The 20,612-nt window shown below is 51.7% G+C and overlaps 2 protein-coding genes across 2 annotated transcripts; both read right to left on the bottom strand.

The window, feature by feature from the left end:
- Window positions 1-3,953: 3,953 nt before the first annotated feature.
- Window positions 3,954-7,456, bottom strand: ANKLE1 (ankyrin repeat and LEM domain containing 1). The gene is made up of 9 exons (XM_007945459.1): window positions 7,395-7,456; window positions 7,166-7,318; window positions 6,788-6,893; window positions 6,569-6,695; window positions 5,307-6,041; window positions 5,033-5,210; window positions 4,601-4,760; window positions 4,361-4,490; window positions 3,954-4,126 (listed from the first exon to the last, which is right to left on the bottom strand). The coding sequence occupies exons 1-9, from the start codon at window positions 7,454-7,456 to the stop codon at window positions 3,954-3,956; spliced, it is 1,824 nt and encodes a 607-aa protein (XP_007943650.1).
- A 1,583-nt stretch (window positions 7,457-9,039) lies between these two features.
- On the bottom strand, window positions 9,040-16,490 carry BABAM1 (BRISC and BRCA1 A complex member 1). Its single transcript, XM_007945327.2, has 8 exons — window positions 16,197-16,490; window positions 15,332-15,390; window positions 13,615-13,735; window positions 13,458-13,536; window positions 11,802-11,826; window positions 10,254-10,383; window positions 9,976-10,062; window positions 9,040-9,243 (listed from the first exon to the last, which is right to left on the bottom strand). The coding sequence occupies exons 1-8, from the start codon at window positions 16,488-16,490 to the stop codon at window positions 9,040-9,042; spliced, it is 999 nt and encodes a 332-aa protein (XP_007943518.1).
- Between the last annotated feature and the right edge of the window lie 4,122 nt (window positions 16,491-20,612).

Raw genomic sequence — 20,612 nt, 5'->3', positions numbered from 1 at the left:
TCACTCAGTGTTTTGTCTATGTTGCCTTCAGGTGACATTGAATCATTTTTGACTCACAGCAACCGGGTGTACAACAGAACAAAACCCTGCCGGGTCCTGCACCATCCTCACAGTACTTGGTATGCTTGAGCCAATCATTGCAGCCCCTTTGTCAGTCCACCTCATTGAGGGTCTTCCTCCTTTTCACTGACCTCTACTTTACCAAGCATGATACCCTTCTCCAGTGACTGGTCCCCTCCTGATAACATGACCAAAATACCAGAGATAAAGACTGGCCATTCTGACTTCTAAGGAGCATTCTGGCTGTATTTGTGACAGATTTGTTTGTTCCTCTAGCAGTCCATGGTATAGTTGATATTCTTTGCCAACACAATTCAAATAAATTCTTCTGCATTAATTCTTCAGGTCTTTCAACTTGAGAAATACCAAGCATGTTCTTCCCTTTTGTTTTCTAAGTGCAGGTCTCTGCACATTTCATTGTAATATTTTGTCCTCTCGAGCTGCCCTTTGAAACCGCCTGTTCTTTTACTTCATTTCTTCCATTAGCTTTAGCTACTTTACATCCAAGAGCAAGTTTCAGGATCTTCCAACATCCATTTTTGTCTTCTCTTCCTTTCCTGTCTTTGTAACCTTTTACTTTCTTCCTGATGTCTTACATGTCATGTCATTTTTCTGGTCTTCCATCATTAGTGTTCAGTGCATCAAATCTGTTCTCAAGATGGTCTCTAAATTCAGGTGAGATATACTCACAGCAACATGCAAGCTACCACAGTACAACAAACTGACAGGTGGGCAGTGGGACAAATGGGTGATGGCTGAGGTGGACTGGGTGAGAATTGAACTCAGGTCTCCTGCATGTAGGACAGTTGCCATAATTGAGTGCTCACTGCAGACCAGGCCCTGGGCTGAATGCCTGACACCCACCAGTTCACTGAATGACTCCTCATCAACCCACCCCACCCCCACCCCCTCATTTGACTTACCTCCATTTTACCTCTCAACTTGGTTTAGGGTCGCTCTCATCATAGACAATTTTTATTGTGAAACCACCAAAGCTGTCATTTCCTTTTATGTCTGGCTAAAGGATGTCCCTGCCCCAAGGTCAGAATTTTGCTGTTCTATATATCTAAAGCCCTGGTAATGCAAATGTTTAAACACTCAGTTGCTAATTGAAAAGCTGGTGGTTCAAACACACCCAGGAGCTCTGACAAAGACCTAGACATCTGCTTCCCTAAAGATGACAGCCATAAAACTCTATGGGGCAGTTCTCTTCTGTCACACGAAGTTGCTAAGTCAAAATGAACTTGATGGCACCTGTACTCTAATATGTACCTATCTGCACTCAACTACTGAAAGGCTGGCATTTCAAACCCACACAGCAGCATCATAGAAGCAAGCCCTTGCAAGCTACTTTTGTAAAGGTGGTGGTTGTTGGGTGCCATCAATTCAGACTCCTGCTGACCCCATACAAAGCAGACCTGCTGGGTGGGCTCCAACTGCAACTATTCTGTTAGCAGCCAATCACAAAGTGTCTGCTCCACCCAGGAACCCTTAGTAAAGGTAGCAGTCATCTGTGAAACACCGTCCCACTCTAAAACACATCGGAATTGACTTGCCAGCAACAGGTTTTGTTTTGGCATCTGTCTGTTTCCAAGAGCTGCTATAACACAAACACAAGTGAGTGACTTAAATAAAGACATTTATTTCTTCACCGTGAAAGAGGCAGAGTCTGAAGTCAGGGTACTGGCTGTAGCTCTGTGGGCTTTGGGGGAAGGTCCCCTTCACCATTCCTTGGTCTTTTGGTGGTCTTCACATGTGCTGCCATTCCCCCCACCCCATCTGTGCTCATCTCTATGCTGCTCTTTTTATCACTCAGAAGTGATTAGGTTTAGGACCCACCCACGCTGACAGGGCCTCATGAAAACCCTGATCCCATAGGTATAGAGCTTAGGATTCCAACACATATTTTGGGGGGACCCAGTTCAGTCTGCCGTGTCTATCTAGTTCTATCTGTGGTTTGTGTGAATGGCATGAGGGAGTGTCGCCTGAGTTCCTCAATCTCTGTCCCTACCCCACTGGTTTGTGAGCCCATCTTTAGCTCACACCAGTTGTCTCAGCCAGGTGTGACTTTACCACTCAGGTGACATTAGTGATGTCTAAGCCCTTTTTGCTTGTCACTACTGGGAGTGCCTAAGGCACCTGACTATAACCAGAAGGCTGGCGGTTCAAACCCACCAGCCACCCCTTGGAAGAAAGGTTGGGCAATCTACTTCTGTAGTGATACCACCTCAGAAACCCAAGGAGGGGTCACTATGAGTTGGGTCTGATCAACAGCAAATAACAAATGGGAGGGGGGCAGTGTTACTGGCATCTAGTGGGAGGAGGCCAGGGATGCTGCTCAACACCCTATGGTGCACAGGATGGTCCCCACCACAGAGAATGATCCGGAACCAAATGTTAGTAGGGCTGAAGGTGATAAACCCTGGGTTGGACTAAATTCCACCTCTCCATAGGTTTTTTAGGACCTCTGGATTCTTTTCAAGTGATCTGTTTGTGTATTCCTGGACCCATGCCATATTGTTTTTGTTGCTGTTGCTTCGTAAGACTTGATGTGTGGGAAGCCTCCCTGTTTTACACGCAAGGAAAACAAGCTCCAAGGCCCCTTAAGCTCTGTACAAGTGTTAAATCCCAGGCCCACTCCAGAGAGTGTGTCCTTAATCCCAATCCCTGCTTCCCCCACCACCACCCCCGGAGCTCAGTAATGGGGGAATGTGAGTCAAGTGGAACTTGCACCTACACTGCACATCTCTCCCTGTGGGCCCTGGTTCACTGAGCCATAGCAACAGGCAGGTCATGAACCCAATGAGACACATCTCCCCAGACCCCTAAACCACTGCCATTGAGTCAGTTACGATCAGGGCAACCCCATGTGTTACAGAGTAGAACTCTGCTCCACTGGGTTTTCTTGGCTTTTATCATCTCTATGGAAGCAGACTGCCAGGCCTTTCTTCCGCAGTGCCACCAGGTGGATTCAAACCACCGGCCTTTAAGTTAGCAGCCAATTATAAACCACTTGCACCACCCGGGCTCCTCCAAGTCCATAAATCCACCTTGTAAAAGCAACTTCTAGAAAATAAAAACCATCCCCCACAAACTGGGCCATCACCAATTACAGCCGTAACACCTCATAAGAATAGCAGCTTGGCATTTATGAAGGCTCTTTGTACATGCAACTCTCCTGCAATCTGGAAACACAGCTGTGGAGCTGGAGTTATTAACCCTGTTTTACAGCAAAGGAGACCGGCTCAGTGAAGCCACACCACGAGGCTCAGGTTGCAGAGATTCCAATGGACTGAGGTCTCACACCTCCATCCCCATCAACCTACATAGGCTCTGTCCACACGTCAACACCACGGGCCACCCCTTTGCCTGGGAGATTTTCTACCTGGGCTGTGGCACCACCTCTGCCCAGTGCTTGGCTCTGAGCCATGGCTTTACCTGCATGACCTCATTGCATGCCAAGGTAGGGCTTTTCACTGAGAATACTGAGGTTCAGAGTGATAGGTAACTGGTCCGGAAGTGAAGTCCCTGAGTATAAGAAGCTCCCAGCCCGCCCCACAGGGGGGTCCAGCAACCCCTCCTGGTGACTGGCAGACAAAAGTGGACTCCGTCCACCCAGCAAGGACCAAACTGCTAAAGCACCAGAATGTTCCAAAGCACCAGAATGTTCCAAAGCACCTTCAGATCCCTGCTTGTCTGCTTCTCTGGATGAGGAGCTCACTCCCTCCCTGGCAGTTCCGCCTGTAACAGAGTTATTCCTCGGCCTGTGGAGGGGGGGCACTCTGCCAGCCTGGCCTTCTGGAGGCAGAGATGGGGGCGCTATCTGCATAGCGCAGCAAGGACATTCAAACACTCTGCTTCCCACCCAGGCGGGATGGGCCATTCCCCAGCACTCAGCTGCGGGCCTGGACGTCCTGGGGCCGCAGTTCTCGTTCTCCCTCGGCCAGGAAGATGAGGAGGGCACGGTGTAGCAGGTGCACCCCCAGGCGGCGGCGGCGGGCAGCAGGCCAGCCCGCCACCACTCCGTAGCAGTGCCCTTGTTTCTGGTTAGTCAGCATCCGGATCCCTGGGGAGATGAGGGTGGGGGTGACTGGGCAGCTTAGGTACCCTTCAGCACAAGCATGGGACAATGAACTCACTATGTGTTGTCCTCCAGTGGGGATAAACCAACAGAGCAAAATATGTGAACATACAGGAATAGAGCTGGCGTTCAATGATTGCTCATTAAACAAATGAACAGCCCTAAGAGTGGTTGAGGGAATCGGTAGGTCAAGTGTCCCCCCAGGTACCAGGCACCCACCTAAAGCATCCACAAGACATGCTTCCCGTGTGTAGGCCTCCACAGCAACCACATGTTGGAAGCAATGCAAGGAGACGACACCACAGCCACTGGCCCAGATGTCCAGGATCCGGCGCACCTTGGGGCAGGCCTGGGGGGCCAGAGGGAGGAGGGGTCAGAGGTCAGCCTCCCAACCCCCTCCTTCCTCCATCTCCCATGGCACACCTTCTCCTGCTGAGACTCTAACCCTCATGCCCACACCTGCTTTCCTGGCCACCCATGGTGGCCAGCAGCCTCGCAGAGGTGTGCGTATGGCCGGGCCCGGGTCCCCTTGCCCACATAGAAGATGGCACGGACAAATGTCCGGAGACGTTCAGCTGGGGTCAGCAAGAAGGCTCGGCCTGGCAGATCCTGAGTTTCCCTGGACAAAAGGGGTGGCTCAGAGAAGGAAACGAGGGGCCCCAGAGACACCCCCCAAAGTCATAGCAGCTCTAACCCATGTCCAGTGACCCCACCTTACAGATCAGAGAGGAGTAGCTATTTCCTGGGGCCACTTGGCACCTTGAATTGGGTCCACCCACCTTTATAGATAAGAAAGCAGATGACCAGAGAGGACCACATAGTTGTCTTAAGATCACACAGCAAAGGAAAGTTGGTCTCTAGGAAGGTCCAGCTCCCACTCTTAAGTCTTACCTGGGATCCAGCAGCAAGTATGTGAAGCTAGACTTGACAACCCCTTCCCGCCACCTCCTGGAGGGGTCAGGCCGCTCAAACTCCTGTGCCAATGCATCCTCATCTGCCTGGGCAAGTGGGATCCGGCCCGTCCGCAGGGCCTTGGCCAGCTCTGGGCTGTGCCTTGCAAAGTCTAGAGCTGGGAGGGGAAAATGAGTCAAGGGAGAAGGAAGGGATGGTTCCCAGAGAGGAGGAAAGTGGTGCTGGAGACTCCATGGGCTCAGAAGGGACTAACCAGGCCCAGCCTTAGCTTCTTCCAGCCGACGGAGGTAGCATGGTCGGGTAAAGGTGGTGACGGGGCCGGGGCGCACTCTGTGTGCTTTGCATCGCTGCAACAGCTCCAGGTTGGACATGGTGGAGGCTGGTGGGCACCAGCAAGTGGGGATGGGGTCCCTGCTGTCTGTGGACTGCCCCTCATCCTCTGTCAGCCAGACTGCAGCCACATCACTGTCAAGGGACGTATGGTCGTCAGTCAGGAAGTGGAGGTCAGATTCCCGTGGGGGACTCTGGGCCGCGCAGGGTGTGGAAGAAGGGGAAGAGGAAGAAGTGGAGCCGTCGGCATCTGCTGAGGCCAGATTCAGGGCCTGTAACCAGGTGCTAAGTCCTGTCTCCTTGTTCCCCATTATGGCTCGATGTGCTGGTGGTGGGGCATCCAAAGACCCTGGCACTTGCTGGGGGTGACGGGCACCAGGCACGAGTCCCTGCATGGTCTGGGGCAATGACCCAGCCCCGTGGGGCCCATCAGGGGCTGAATCCTCAGCTCCAGAGGCTTCCACTGCAGTGACAAAGGAGGCATCAGAGCTGCCATCCCAAAGTCCCAGGGGGGCCTCCGAGCTGTTATCCTGGTCAGCAGCCTCTCGGTCCACGTTCCTGCTGTCACTTCTGCCCAGCTGGGTCTGGAGCACTGTGGAGTCCGAGGTCCCGTCGGGAAGGCCAAAGGGGCTGGTGACCAGTCTGTTTCCTTCAGGGCCTGGAGTAGTAGAAACGGATCAGGGAGCAGTGGGTCAAGATGGGAGAGACAGAGACATCTGAGCGAGACTCAGTAAGAGGTGGTGAAAGCTGCAGAAAGAGCAAGAGTTGGAGGAGAGGGTGAGCTGAAGACACAGACAGTGGGAGGCAGAGACAGCCCGAAACAGCTAGAGACAGCTGGCAACTGGCAGAAAGATGAAGACATTCTGAGACTGTAGGGAACAGCCAAGGAAAGTCAGAAACAGACAGCTAGAGACCATTGGAACACAGCCAGTGACAGGGAAAGGCTGGAGAGAGTGGAAAACGGCTGAAGACAGCAGTAAACTACCGAAGACAGTAGAACCAAGCAGAAACGACCTGAGCCTGCTGGAGACACTCTTAGATAGCGAGGAATGGTAGTAGATGGTCAGAAACAGCGGATGCCAAAGACAGCTGGAGACAAACAACTGGAGACAGCCGGAAACAGAAAGTGGCCGAGACACTCAAACTCGATGCAAGAAGCCTCACGGGCCAGCAGGTCCTACTCACCGCCAGGTTTGAGCTTGGGCTCCTGGGTCGGTGCCGAGGTCTGGTTCCGCGTCCCCAGTTCCCGCAGGATGCGCGCGCAGTGCGGGTACCCCTGTTGCTCCGCCACGTCCAGCGCGCAGAGCCCGTCCTACGGCAGCGCGGTCAGCGGGGGGCGCCCGAGGCTCTAGTCCCACCCTCCCGCCCGCTCACGCTCCCCACCAGAACGCACAGGGTCCACACCTGGTCGCGCAGCGCCGGGTCCGCTCCCTGGCTCAGCAGCAGCTCAAGGCCACGGCAACAGCCCCAGGCGGCCGCCACGTGCAGCGGGGTCAGCGCCTCGGCCGAACTGGGCGGGGCCGAGGAAGGATCAACCTTGGTCTTGGTTTTCAAAGGCGCCCACCAGCCTGGGTTTAGGCTGCAAGCCTCAGCTCTCAGATCCGAACCCTTGATTCCAATCCTTAGGCCCCAGGGCAACCAAATAAATACCCCACCCTCCCTTGGATCCTGGTTTCCGGCCCCTGGACCCCAAGCACCACCCACGGACCGTGGAGCCCCTCCCCGAGCCTCCAGGCCTCGCCCCAGACCTCCGACAACCTGCCCAGTGCCGGGCCGCCTCACCGGGCATTGGGGTCCCCACCACGCCGCAGCAGCAAACTGAGGCAGCGGAGGCCGCGCGGGCGCCGCGCCCCGGCCGCCAGGTGCATGGCCGCGGCGCCGTCCGGGAGCACCAAGTTGGGGTCGGCGCCACGCCGCAGCAGTTCCTCTACGTTCCTGAGAGCAGCGGATAACAGCGTCATATTGGCGCCGATCCTTACCCAGCCACGCCGCACCCGGGCTCCGCACTCACCACGGCTCCTCTGCCCGCAGAGCTGCCCGCAGCAGCTGCGCTAGCTCGGCCGCCGAGCCCATAGCTCCGCGGTGCCGGCGCGCTGCAGGCCGCGGGTTTCCCGCGCCTTCCCCGCGCGCAAGCGCCGTGCAGCCCCTCCGCCCCGCCGCTCGGGCATCCCCACGCGGGGCCCCCAGCCCGGCCGCGCCACTGCGCACCTGTGTCCACATGAAGCTCAGAATTCGAGGTAGTGCTGCCAGGGCGCGCAATGCCGGGTGGCGCTCAGGCAGGGGCCTGTGGCGACCGATAAGGGCTCGGGTGTTGCCAGTATCTCTGCTCAAATGAGGAAACGCGCCCAGCTAGAAGACCAGGATGCCCAGTATTGAAGTCTGCCCGAGCCTTCTGCTGAGGGGATTCCATTAGGGTGTTTTATTTGCCATGGAGTCTACTACCCCATGTGTGCAAAGTTGAACTGCTCCAAAGGGTTTTCAAGACTGACTTTTCAGAAGCAGGCCTTACCTGCTAGGTGTGCCTAGGTAGGTATGAATTATCAACCTTTTGGTTAGTAGTCAACCGCTTAACCATTTGCACCACCCAAGGACTCTCCATTAGTCCGCACAGCCCCCATACTACGAGAGGCCTCCCTGTCCAGCCCCCACGTCCGGAACTTCTGTGCAGCCTCTTGTCAACTCCGTGGGAGCGGGGTCCATTACTTTGGAGAGCTGACCCCGGACCTCTGCTGCCCTCCGTCTCCTCCTCCTTAAAACGGAAAAGAATCCTCCAGAAGCTGATGTGAGGACAGAACAACCAGGCATGGTACACAGTAGGTGTTCAGTAAATGTTTACAGGGAGGAAGAGCAGTTGTTGAATAAAATTACTTTCATTTCATATGGAACTAAGAAAATCTGGCTGGTAACCTTTCATAATTGCACATTATCCAGAAAAGTGTTTGAATGTCGACCTGTGGTGTCCGTCTCCCCATCCCCTTCTTCTGGGGAGCAGCCACACTGGCTGTCAGTCTTCCAACCCCTGGGAGTGGGTGATAGGAGCCTGACCAGAGCACCCAGAGCTGTGGCCATGGCTCCCCTAATGGGAGGACACATGACCAGGCAAGGCCAATCCTACAGGGATGCTGGGAGAGCACTCGTTTACCGGGTTTAGGACTAATGGACCAGTGGAGCCATCTCACCCTTCTCCAGGGTTGGGGAAATGCAGGGCATTCCACTGCTGTCCAACCACCTGGATACAGCCTGGCCTGAAGCCACCAAACTTCTCAGCCATAAGAACCAACCCATTTCCCGTCTGCCTCAATGAATGGGCTTTTCTGTCATTTGCAACCAAGAAGACTCCAATTTACACAAGTGGACCTGGGTTAGGGATTCTCAAATTTTTATTTTGATGACAACAGAATCACATGGGGAAGATGAAAAGCTACAACTGACATCAACATCAACTGGGAGTGGGGTACCAGCTAGGAGACACGGAGGGTGAGTGCCCAAAGCCACTGAGATGCCTCTGAAATCCTGGGTCTCCTTCTAGAGCCACCCCTCCCCCAAATGCCCGGGGCGCCTCCTGGAACCCTCTCAGGGGTCCACAAAGGCCATTTTGAGAACTACCCCTGTAGGCCAAGGCTCTCATCTACAGAGGTTAGGTGTTCAGGGCTGGCTCAGACAGTAGCCTCAACCTCAGCAGCCTCGTCCTCCTCCTCCAGCAGGCTGTAGGAAGCGTGGCTCTGGCAGGGCCTCTGCAGCGGGTGAGCTAGCAGCTTGGCCATGCAGTTGTGAAGTTCCAGGGCCGGTCCAGCCAGCGCCACCTCATACTTGTAGCTCGTGCCCTTGGTGTCCAGGCTGCCCATGAAAGCAAACATGTCCTGGGGGGGGTCAGGGAGGGGCTCATCAGCTGGGGGTTCCCCTGGACAGGTGCTCCTTGCCCCTGGAGGGCTTCCCAGAAGAAGGGGCACCTGGGGTGGGTTCTGAAGGGTGAAGACTTTCCCAGGCAGAAAATACTTTCAGGCATTCAGCAACCACTCCTGCCACCTGCACAATTCTGCCCCTCTAGACAGAGGCACGGTTAGACATAGGCACCCCCAGTCCTCATGCCACTCTTCCTTGAGAACAGGGAAGCCCTCCCAAAGGAGGGCCTTTTGAGTTGGGTATTGAGGGGTGAGGAAAAGCTGCTCTCCAATTGGTAGTTGGGCCTCTCTGAGGCTCAGAGAGGTAAGGAGCCCACCTGAGGTCCCATAGCTACTCAGGGTTGGGATGGGAAGGATCAGCAAAGCCTGGAGGAGCAGGAAGAGTGCTCCAGGCAAAGGTCCCAGAGAAGACCCAGGGAGGAAGGGCGAGAAGCAGGGGAGGCAGGCAGGACCCAGACATGCTCCCTGGGCCAACGTCCCAATGACCCCAGCCTCCCCAGCATGTAGTCCCTGCCTTATTTGCTCACCATGGGCTCACAGTATACACACAGGCAATGGTTGTTGAGTGACTGAATGACCATGCTCCAACTGAGCTGGCGCTGCCGAGCTGGCAGATGGAGGTGGAGTCCTCCATGGACCCCACCAACCCCGAGGCTCCAGGCAGCACCCATACCCGCCATAGCCTCTCACCTTCCAGCTCATCTCCTCCTCCTTCTCGTCAGTGCCATTGTGGATATAAACAACATCGAAGAAGAAATATGGGCACTGGAACATTTTCTGCAGGGAAGGAACACCAGCCTTGGAGGCTCAAGTCATCCCTGCCCCCACAGCCACAATTCCAAATTCTCCCTCAGGTTATGAAACCCACCCCCATGTGCTCCACCTGCTGCCACCGGGAAGTCCCTCCTGGTGTCTAACCACCATCCCACTGGCTGCAGGTGTCCCTCCCTCTCCTTGGCCTCACCTACCTTCATGGGCTCCGTCAGGGTGAACTGGGGTTGGCAGGGTGGACGACTGTAGACGAGGATAGTGCGGACCACGTATGGGGGCGGAATTATCTGCACATTCTCTGTGACTGGCAGTTCTGTCTTCTGTTGGCTGCAGTCAGGGTGCAGGGGCAGATCAAAGCACATTCTGCAGGTCTGCCTGGCTCCTCACCAGGTGTGCAAAGCCCCTCCTGAGTTCACTGCAGCCTCTGAGCCTTTCCAGCCCATTATTCCTACTGCCTGGAGCACCTCCCCTACTTAGTCTGCTCCCCTAGTGAACCTTCACAGACCCCTGGGATTGGAGCCTACTGTCCACCCTCAGAGCCTCCAGTATCCTCCATGACACTGGAGCTGGAACTGCCTAGTGACACATGACTCCTCCACCAGGCTGGGAGCCCCTGATACAGGAATCAGATCTTCTGTGCTAAGTTAGTGTCTCAGGTGGACCCCACTCTAGCCTCCAGAACAGGATAATGATTGGGCAAAGTGCATTAGGCAAATGGAGGGTCCTTAATATGTAAAATGCAAACCTTGTCATCAACAAGAAAAAAGCCAACATCCCCACAGAAAAATAGGCAACGGCCACAAACAGACAAATTGCTGGAGGAATATTCAATGGCTTACAAATGAACACAAAGAAAAATGTTGAACTGACAAATACTATTATACATATTTTTATCACAATTTTTTTTTGAAAAAATGAACAAAGAGCCTCAAGGAAAAGCACAGCAAAGCAAGAGGCTGCCCTTCCCCACCTATCAAGTGGGTGGAATTTTTAGCAGCAGAATCAACTCCAGTGTTGGGAAGACTGTGGGACACAACCTCAAACATCGATACTTGGGATTAAGTTAATTTCTTGAAAAAAATTCTTTAGCAAAATCAGAAGCATACAGCTCTTTGATCCAGCATGTCCTCCAATGGGAATTCACCCCAGGTACTCATTTACAAAACTGGGCGAGATGGCTGTACCTACCAGGTTAATAATGATGAGAAAGGTGAAACAAGAGTTGGTTAAAACAGGTGCTGGCAAACAAAAAGTGGTTCTTACACTTTTAAAGCGTTGAAAAATAAAAAGAATATTTCATGACAAGTGAAGTCTCTGAAATTCAAATGTCCATATGTATGTGTGTATATGTGTCAATAAAACCTTACTGACACACACTTATGTCCATCCATTATAACCTATGGCTGCTTTAGCGATACAATGGCAGAATCGAGTAGTTCCAACAGAGACCCTAACATCTGCAAAGCCTGAATTATTTACTCTCTGGTCTCATATGGAAAAAGTCTGCCAACCCCACTTTTTAAAAAATGGGGTTGGAGAACATGGGGCAGTCACAGAACTAATATGAGACGCAGAAAAGGGCCTCTTTTGTTAAAAACACTTGTAGACAAGTGATCGATTATCCCAGTGGGGGAGGCTGGGAATGGGGAGGCTTTGGGCTTTCCCTGATTATATCTGTGCTATTTGGAGTCCACAGGGGATCCTTCCTTCTAAAGGTAAACCATAATTTCTCCACAGGGACTTACATGAGACTGAAGAGGCCTTCAAGATCTGGTGAGGATGTTAAGGAGAAGGCAGGCAGCTGTGTGCATGGATAAGGGTGGACAGGTCCCCTGATAATGATGCCAGGAGAGCTCACTACCAGGCACAGCTCTGCTAGAAACATGCTGTGTGACCATGGCCAAATGGCTTGCCCTCTCTGAGCCCTGGTCTCCTCTCAGCATGGATCAGAAGGTAGGGGACGAGCACTGGATACCCTGAAGATTCTTGGGGATTCAAAACTCCCTTTCCTTCTTGGAGGATGCTGTCCTCACATAAGACCCCAAAGCCCCAACCCTCTCCACCCCCACAGTCTACCCCCTTTACTCCCAACTTTTTACTCTTTGAACTTGCAGGGACCAGGGATCATACACAAATTAAGTTTGGGATTAAATACAAGACTTTAATGTTCAGCCAGGGCCTGGATAGTGCAAAATGGTGAATGAACTCAGCTGCTAACCAAGAAGCTGGAGACTCGAGTCCACCCAGAAGCACTTCGAAACCAAGCCCTAGAGACCTGCTTCTGAGAAACTAGCCACCATGCTCCCTACGGAGCACAGTCCTTCTCTGACACACTTGGGATCACCATGAGTCAGAGTCAACTTGATGGCAACTAGTTTTTGTTAATGTTCAACTTGGCACAAAATGTGCTGTGCCCAGGTTGAAGGGGTCATAGGGGTGACTACAACGTTTCAGTTATGTGCTGTCATTCAGTGAGCACTTACTGTATACCTGGCCCTGCATGAAGTATTCTCCATGCAAGGTACATTTTGGACATCGTAAATCAGAATTTGCAAAGGGCTTCCAGTGGTGCTTGGTGTTGGGGACAAGCTGTTTGCTGTTTGTACTATAGCTTTACTGTCGCAGGAACTCTACTGGTGAGGTGGTTTGGTGCCCCATTTGGTTGTTGCTGTTATCAGTTGCAGGAGCTCTGGTAGCATAGTGGCTAAGGCCCTTGACTGCTAACCAAAAGGCTGGCAGTTCAAACCCACCAGCCACTCCTCGGAAGGAAGGTTGGGCAATCTACTTCTGTAGTGATATTGCCTCGGAAACCCGAGGGGTCGCTATGAGTTGGGGCGACTCTATGGTACATAACACAACATTATCAGCTGCTGTCCAGTCAGCACCTAACATGTGGCAAGGCTGCATTACAGAATACAACTGTGCTCCATAGTTTTCTTGGCTATAATCTTCGTGGAGGCCAACTGCCAGGCCAGTCTTCTCCAGTGCCGCTGGGTGGGTTTGAACTGCCAACCTTTAGGTTAGTAGACAAGTGCAATCCAGTCATGCCACCCAGGGACATTTGTGCAATAGTAACCAGATGCCATCGAGTCTACCCTGACTCCTGGTGACCCCATGTGTTACAGAGCAGAACTGCTCCATTGGGCTCTCTTGGCTGTCATCTTTATGGAAGTATTTTACCAGGCCATTCTTCCGTGACACCACTGGATAGGTTCAAACTGCCAACCTTAGGGATAACAGCCATGGGCAAATGGCTTATCCCACAGTCCTGTTTTAAAGATGGAGAAACTGAATTTCAGAGCTGGGATCTGAACCTAAGTGAGCCTGAACCAGCCCCCTGCCTGCCTCAGGTGATAAGAAGGGACACACACGCGCGTGCAGCAAACTCCCAGGAAGGATACTGAAGGTGGAGCACGAAGCCGTCTCCAGGTCGTAGAGGCAGCTGCACAGTTCACGGGGGTCAGAGGTCAGGCCTGACAGCTGCAGGATGCAGAGGGCTCAGTGGGAGGGGCCAGGTCTCACCACCAGGGCCCACCCAGAGCCCCCACTCCACCTCACCCAGGCTGTGTCATCGTTCACCACCACCAGGGCAAACTCGTGGCTCTTGCAGATCTTGTGTTTGGTTCGAACGAACATCTCAATCATCTTCTGGGAGACATTGAGGGCATTGGTTTTAGAGCTGTGGGGGAGGCAGGGGATGGGGGCCATTGAGGCAGGGCTTCTGGACTAGGGGACCCTGGGACTCCTTGCCCACCCTGCTGGGGGACACTCCACCAGCCCCAAGATGGTATCCAGAGGCACAGGATTAACACCAGGTCTGGGTTACATCTGAGTTCCCACCCTCTCCAAGTGGAGCCCCTTGGCCAGCCTAGGTCTCAAGTCTACCCCTCTTGAGCCCAACTTGGTCAGGACAGTTGCAGGCAGGAACCAGTGAGGGGAGAGAAGTGCCTGCCACCAGAGCCTACCAAGACCCAGATGGCTCAGGGCAGGGACTTCAAAGTAAGCCAGGCTTGGTCTGCTGAGATCTCTGCTTCTCAGAGCCTGTTATGGATTGAACTGTGTCCCCCAAATTAGGTATCATAAATCCTAACTCTTACACCTGTAGATGTGACCCTCATTGGGAACAGGGTTTTCTTTGTTATGTTACTGAGTCTGTATCAGCATAGGGTGTGACTTAAACCAATCACTTTTGAGGTATGAGCAGATTAGGCACAAAAGCAGATGGGGGAAGACAGATGCCATGTGGAGATCCTCCACTGAGTTGACTCTGACTTACGGCAACGCTGAAGGACCTCTGGTGGGGCTGTGGTTAAAGCACTGGGCTGCTAACCAAAAAGTCAGCGGTTTGAGCCCACCAGCCACTCCATGGGAGAAAGACAGGGAAATCTGCTTCTGTAAAGATTTACAGCCTTGGAAACCCTATGGGGGCAGTTCTGTTCTGTCCTCTAGGATTGCTATGAGTCAGAATCAACTCGATGGCATGAGAGCCAGAGCATGGCCACACCATGTATGCAGCCTAAATAAAAGCTCCTCACTGCTGTTGAGTTGACTGCGACATAGCGAGCCCTCCTTGGGTTTCCAAGGCGATACCACTACAGAAGTAGAATGCCCAGTCTTCCTTCCGAGAAGCTCATTTTAGAAGTCAGTGGCTCAGGGGAAAGAGGACTGGATTGCCAGGCCTTTCTTCTGAGGCACTTATGGGTGGGTTCGAACCACCAACCTTTTGGTTAGCAGTCAAGTGCTTAACGATTTGCATTACCCAGGGACTCCAGAAGAAAGTTAGAGAAGCTGAGACAAGAGTTCTTCCCCTAGAGCCAACTGAAGGACCCTTTCCATGGAGCTGATACTCTGAATTCAGACTTCTAGCTTCCTTGACTGTGAGAAAATAAATTTCTGCTCTTTATAGTCACCCACTTGTGGTATTTCTATTACAGCATCACTAGGACACTAAGATGGAGGGGGGAGAAGATGATCATTTAAATTTTCTAGAAGTTGATTCTTCAGAGTGGGTTTAGGGTACATTCAGGAACTGGGGAGATAAGCTGCCTCATTAGGTTCACCACCTGTCAATCATCACACAATCATCACAGCTCAGCCAAACAGGGCCCACAGAGGGCAGGGCAGGCTCTAAGCCAGGGCAAGCTTCTCCCTGTCTCAGATTTCCCTATTGGTGAGCCTCCAGCTGCTCCGGGGGTCAGCTAGTACTAGCAGTGTCTTCAAGAGGGCCCCTCCCCAGCTGCAACTATGTGTTCGAGCCCCAAGCTGTCCGTCTCACCCATTGAATGACTCCAGCTTTGGCAGTGACATCTCTTCTGACAGGTCTAGGCAGATGATCTGCAGAGAACATTGGGGGGTGATGAGGAGCCCTAGGTCCAGCAGTGACTGGGTATGAACACCAGCCCCTACACAGCCCCTCTGGCCAAGCCTTCCCTCCCTAAGCGGCCCCTCTGACAAGGCACTGTTTTTGTTAGCTGCCATTGAGTCAGCTCCAACTCACGGTGACCCTGTAAGTAACAAAACTAAATGCTGTCTGGTCCTGCGCTGTCTTCACGATCGTTGGTATGAGTCCATTGCTGTGGATATAGTGTCAGTCCATCCACGGAGGGCCTCCCTCATTTTATCTGACCCTCTTCTTTACCAACCATGATGGCCTTTCTAGTGATTGGTCTTTTCTTCTGACGTGTCCAAACTCTCACCATCCTCAATTCTAAGGAACATCCTAATTTCATTTCTTCTAAGACCGATGAGTTCATTCTTCTGGCAGTTGACAGTATATTCCATATTCTTCACCAACACCATGATTCAAATACGTTAATTCTCTGTCCTGCTTTATCACTGTCCAGTTTTTCACACTGTGGTCATTAAAGGGACATCCTTTGCTTTTTCACCACTTTAAAGAGGTATTCTGACAAGGCAACATAGTGACCTCCCCATCCCAATCAAGCTGCTCATTTTAGAAGTCAGTGGCTCAGAGGAAAGAGAACTGGACTGGGAGTCCAGGTTGATGAAAGAATCAATGAACATTCGACACAGAAACAGGGAAACAAGGGAAATATTAGCAGAGTGAACTGTGAAAGGAAGGAATATTTAAAACAAGGCATGCCAAACCCTTGAAGACCAAGGCTGAGCCTCACACTTACCACCTTCTCTGGACAGTTGACCCTCGGCATCCGCACCTGGACCTCAGGGGCTGGCAGGGGCACCTGCCAGGGCTTTGGACCGGCACCTGGAGGGTTAGAGGTCCCATTGTCAGCACTAGCTGCCTCACCCTCACCCTCGCTGCGGCTGCCCACGCTGGCCTGGGCCCCCAGTGCCCGGTCCTCGGCCCCCTCAGGGTTGGAGCGAGTGCGGGGCCGAGGCTCGGCCGACTGTTCTTCCTCTTCTTCTTCCTCCTCCTCCTCTTCAGTAGGGCTGCTGGGTTCTGCAACTTCCATAGTTCCCGAGTGGCCAGAAACAGCAGGGATGTGGGACGCCAGGATCCTCCCCTTAGAGGTTTAAAGAATATTTGGTTAATAATGGCAGTGACATTTCTAACTGGTCCAGGCAGATGATTCTGGAGTGAGGACAACGTCTGAACTGCTTACTGACTGTGAAAGTCACTGCTCTCAGTCAGAACTCTGTCAGGGCTCTCAGGCAGGGCCTCAGTCTTCTCAACTATAAAATGTATAGCTTTTGCACCTATCAGCCCAGTATCCATTCTGACTTAAGATAATAAAGCCAATAACCTCCCACTTCTTTTTCTGCATGGTTAACCTTGTCATCCTCATGCCCCTCCCCACTTGGCCAAGGAGCACAGCTCCTTGGCCACTGTGATTGGCTTAGTGATGGCCACATGACCCCACACAAGCCAGTAAGGGGCAGCTTTAGGATTTCCAATGGTACTATTAGACAAGAGGGGCCCCGGTTGGGTGTGTAGGTCTGGCATGCCTACCCAGAAAAGAACAGAAACAGATTCCTGAGAACCTGGATCCAGCTATGCCTGATGCTTACCAGTTCTATAATCCAGTAACTTTCCTTTCTTGCTTAAGCCAGACAGAGTTGGGTTTTCGGTTACCTGAAACGGAAAATATCTTCACGAATAATGATATAATAACCTCTAGGATTCTCCCCTGAGGGCGCTGGGATGCCTGGCGAGGGAAGAGGCACAGATCTAAGTGTTACAGATTACTTGCGGGGAGATGGATGCCGGTGGGACAGTTTGCCCATCTGGGCAATAGACGCAAGCTGCTCAGGATGGTCTCTAATCGCCTTGCAGCTCCCACAACCTCTAAGGAAAATAAAGCTTTAGTTGCAGAAAAAAGGATGGGGGCTAGACTGCTCGAAAAAAACAGCTGAAGGCGGCAAACTCAGAGCAGAGGAGGAGCTGGCTATCTGAGGTCAGAGCTAAGGAAGCTGGATCTCTGGGGATGGGACCCCTACGCTTTCATCGCCCAACTTCTGCTCACCGAAGCCTGAACCTCCCTTCAACTCAGCCGACGAGACCCCAGAAAGCCGCCATCTTCCAGACAGGAAGTGATCTGCCCCCCGCCGCAAGTCCTCCTGGGAAATGTAGTTCACTGAGCACCTGGACAAGCGGAGAGACGAGTCCGACAAAGCTGGAGAGGACTTGGAAGCTGATAGGCTGGGACTGTGGCTAGAGGATGGAATTTAGAATGTGATAGGCTGGGGTGGGGCCGAGGGGGGCGGTATCTGGATTGTGATAGGCTACACTGGGCGCGCGATCTAAAACTTGAGTGGCTAAATGAAGATTAGACTGAATGTCTACTATTTTTGAACGAACCAGATTAAACTGGTTAATTCTTCTACGGTAATAGGCTGGGAAGCGCAGGGTGGGTGGGGCTTTCAATGTAATAGGCGCAGAGGAAGATGGAGGAGATTGCAATGCTTTAGGCTGAGTGGGCGGGATTTAGGGTGAAGAGGTGGGGCTTAGGAGGTGACTGTGGGAGCTGCCATGTACTTCAGAGAGGATGGGTTTTCTAGACAGAAGTGGGTGGATCCTGGCCCCCAAACTTACTCCTTATTTGCATATCTTTACATAAGCCAAAAATACTAAGGCAGAATTTTTTCAAACCACCTCTAAAGTAATTTTTTTTTTTTAATTGTGTTGGTGGCACAATAGTTAAGCGTCCAGTTGCTAACTGAAAGATTTGAGATTGGAACCCACCAGCTATACCACAGGAGAAAGACCTGGCAGTCTGTTTCCCAAGGTTTACAACCTTGGAAACCCTACGGGATAGTTCTGTTGTTTTTGTTAGGTGCATTGAGTGGGTTCTAATTTACATCGATCTTAACAGTCAAAAGAAGTAAGCACCGCCCAATCCAGTGCCATCCTCACAGTCGTTGCTGTGTTTCAGCCCACCGTTGCTGCCGCTGTGTCAGTCCATCTAGTTGAAGTCTTCCTCTTTTCCGCTTACCCTCTACTTTACCAAGCATGATGTCTTTTTCCAAGGACTGTTGTTATGTGCCCTGGAGTTGGACCCGACTCATAGCGACCCCTCTTGGGTTGCCGAGGCAGTATCACTACGGAAGTAGATTGCCCAACCTTCCTTCCGAGGAGTGGCTAGTGTAGTGGATTCGAATTGCCAGCCTTCTGGTTAGGACTGGTCCCTGATAACATGCCCAAGTTACATGAGACAGTATCTTGCCATCCTCCCTCTTAAGAAGCATCTGGCTGTACTTCTTCCAAGACATATTTGTTCATTCTTCTGGTAGTCTGTGGTGTAGTCAATATTCTTCAACAGCACCATTCAAAGTCACCAGTTCTTCTTCAGTCATCCTTATCCATTGTCCACCTTTCATACAGACATAACAAGCTCACTGCCATTGAGTCGAATCTGACTCATATCAACCCTTCCTTGGGTTTCCGAGGCGGTCTCTCTACGGAAGTAGATTGTCCAATCTTCCTTCTGAGGAGTGGCTGGTGGGTTTGAACCGCCACCCTTCTGGTTAGCAGTCAAATGCCTTAAGCACTATGCCACCAGAGTTCCTTTCACATACATACAAGGCTATTAAAAATATTATGGCTTGAGTAAAAGTGACATCTTTGCTTTTTAACACTTCAAAGAGGTCTCTTGCAGCAAATTCACCCAATGCAATACTTAGTTTGATTTCTTGACTGCTGCTTCCATGGTCCTTTAGAGTACCAATGAGTTGGAATCAACTTGATGGCAATGTGTTTACATAGGTAATGGAGTATTTGCTGTTTCCTGAATTTTTCCATCACCCTTATCAGAAACTCTTTATGTACACTTCTTCCTTGCCCAAAAACTACATCGAGCCTCAGTTTCTCTATCTATCATTTAAACCTGCCCCAAACCAGTTGCCATCAAGTTGACTCCAACTCATGGTGACTCCCTGAGTGTTAGACTAGAGCCGTGCTCCCCTGGGTTTTCAATGGCTGATTTTTCAGGAGTAGACGGCCAGGACTTTCTTTCAAGGCATTTCTGGTTGGACTCAACCTCTAACCTTTTCATTAGCAGCTGAGCATGTTAACCATTTGTAGCACCCAGTAGCTACTAAATCTGCCCAACCAAGAAAACAAACCCATTGCCACTGAGTCAATTCCAACTCATGGCGATCATGTAGGGCAGAGTAGAACTGACTTACGGAATTTTCAAGGTCGTAAATCTATACAGATGCAGACTGCATCTTTCTCCTGCAGAGTAGCTGGTGGGTTTGAACCTCTGTCCTTTCAGTTAGTAGCCAAGCATTTTAACCACTCTGCCACCAGAGCTCCTTAAGCGTGCCTCCATCTGCCGAATTCTGATTCAATGACACAGTCCAAAGAGGCTGTTTAAACTGAGCCTTGAAGGATGAGGAATTTGTCAAAGAAACAAAAAAGCGAGGGGCATTCCAGGCAGAAGGAACAGCTTGAGCAAAAGTCAGGAGGCTTAGAAGAGCCTTGGAGTGGTTGTGGAACTCTAACAGGTAAATACGGCTGGAGCAGAGGTTAGGAGGGAGGTGGTAGACTTCCTGGGCACCCTTGAATCAGAGAATTGCTACTTCTCTACACACAACCCTTGGCTTTTCATTTCTGAGAAATATTGTGGTGCATTGAATGACTTGGTATGGCTTTTCTAGCCATAGTCTTTGTAATTCTCACTGGATTACTGGGTGGGACCACGGAAATAAGGTGTGTAGAACTCTGATGTTGGAATTGGTTAGTTTTGTCACTCTGCCAGGCTTAAAATGAGCCCTAGAGAATAAAGGAGCTGTGTACGCACAGGGAGATAGCTGGGGGGGAGGGGGGGCTGGAGTGCATGGGAAGGAAGCACACAGGGAAGAGGTAACTATAGGGAGGAAGTGGGAGTAGAGCTGTTGCATCAGTGGGACTGCAGCCAACTTCATGAGGCAAAGTGTATGTGAGCTGCTGTATGGAAAGTGAATTTGCTCTGTAAATTTTCACCCAAATCACAATAAAAATTTTAAAAAAAGATAAAATGAGCCCTCCTAGAGGCTAAGGAGCTCTGGTAGCATAGTGGCTAAGACACTTGCCTGCTAACCAGACGGCTGGCGGTTCAAACCCACCAGCCACTCCTCGGAAGGAAGGTTGGGCA

This window comes from Orycteropus afer, unplaced genomic scaffold (genome assembly GCF_000298275.1).
Source record: "Orycteropus afer afer isolate SDZICR_OR568_19922 unplaced genomic scaffold, OryAfe1.0 scaffold00136, whole genome shotgun sequence".
In the NCBI taxonomy this organism is placed as follows: domain Eukaryota; kingdom Metazoa; phylum Chordata; class Mammalia; order Tubulidentata; family Orycteropodidae; genus Orycteropus; species Orycteropus afer.
Note: the sequence above shows the minus strand (reverse complement) of the source record. Positions and strands in the feature narration are given on the sequence as shown.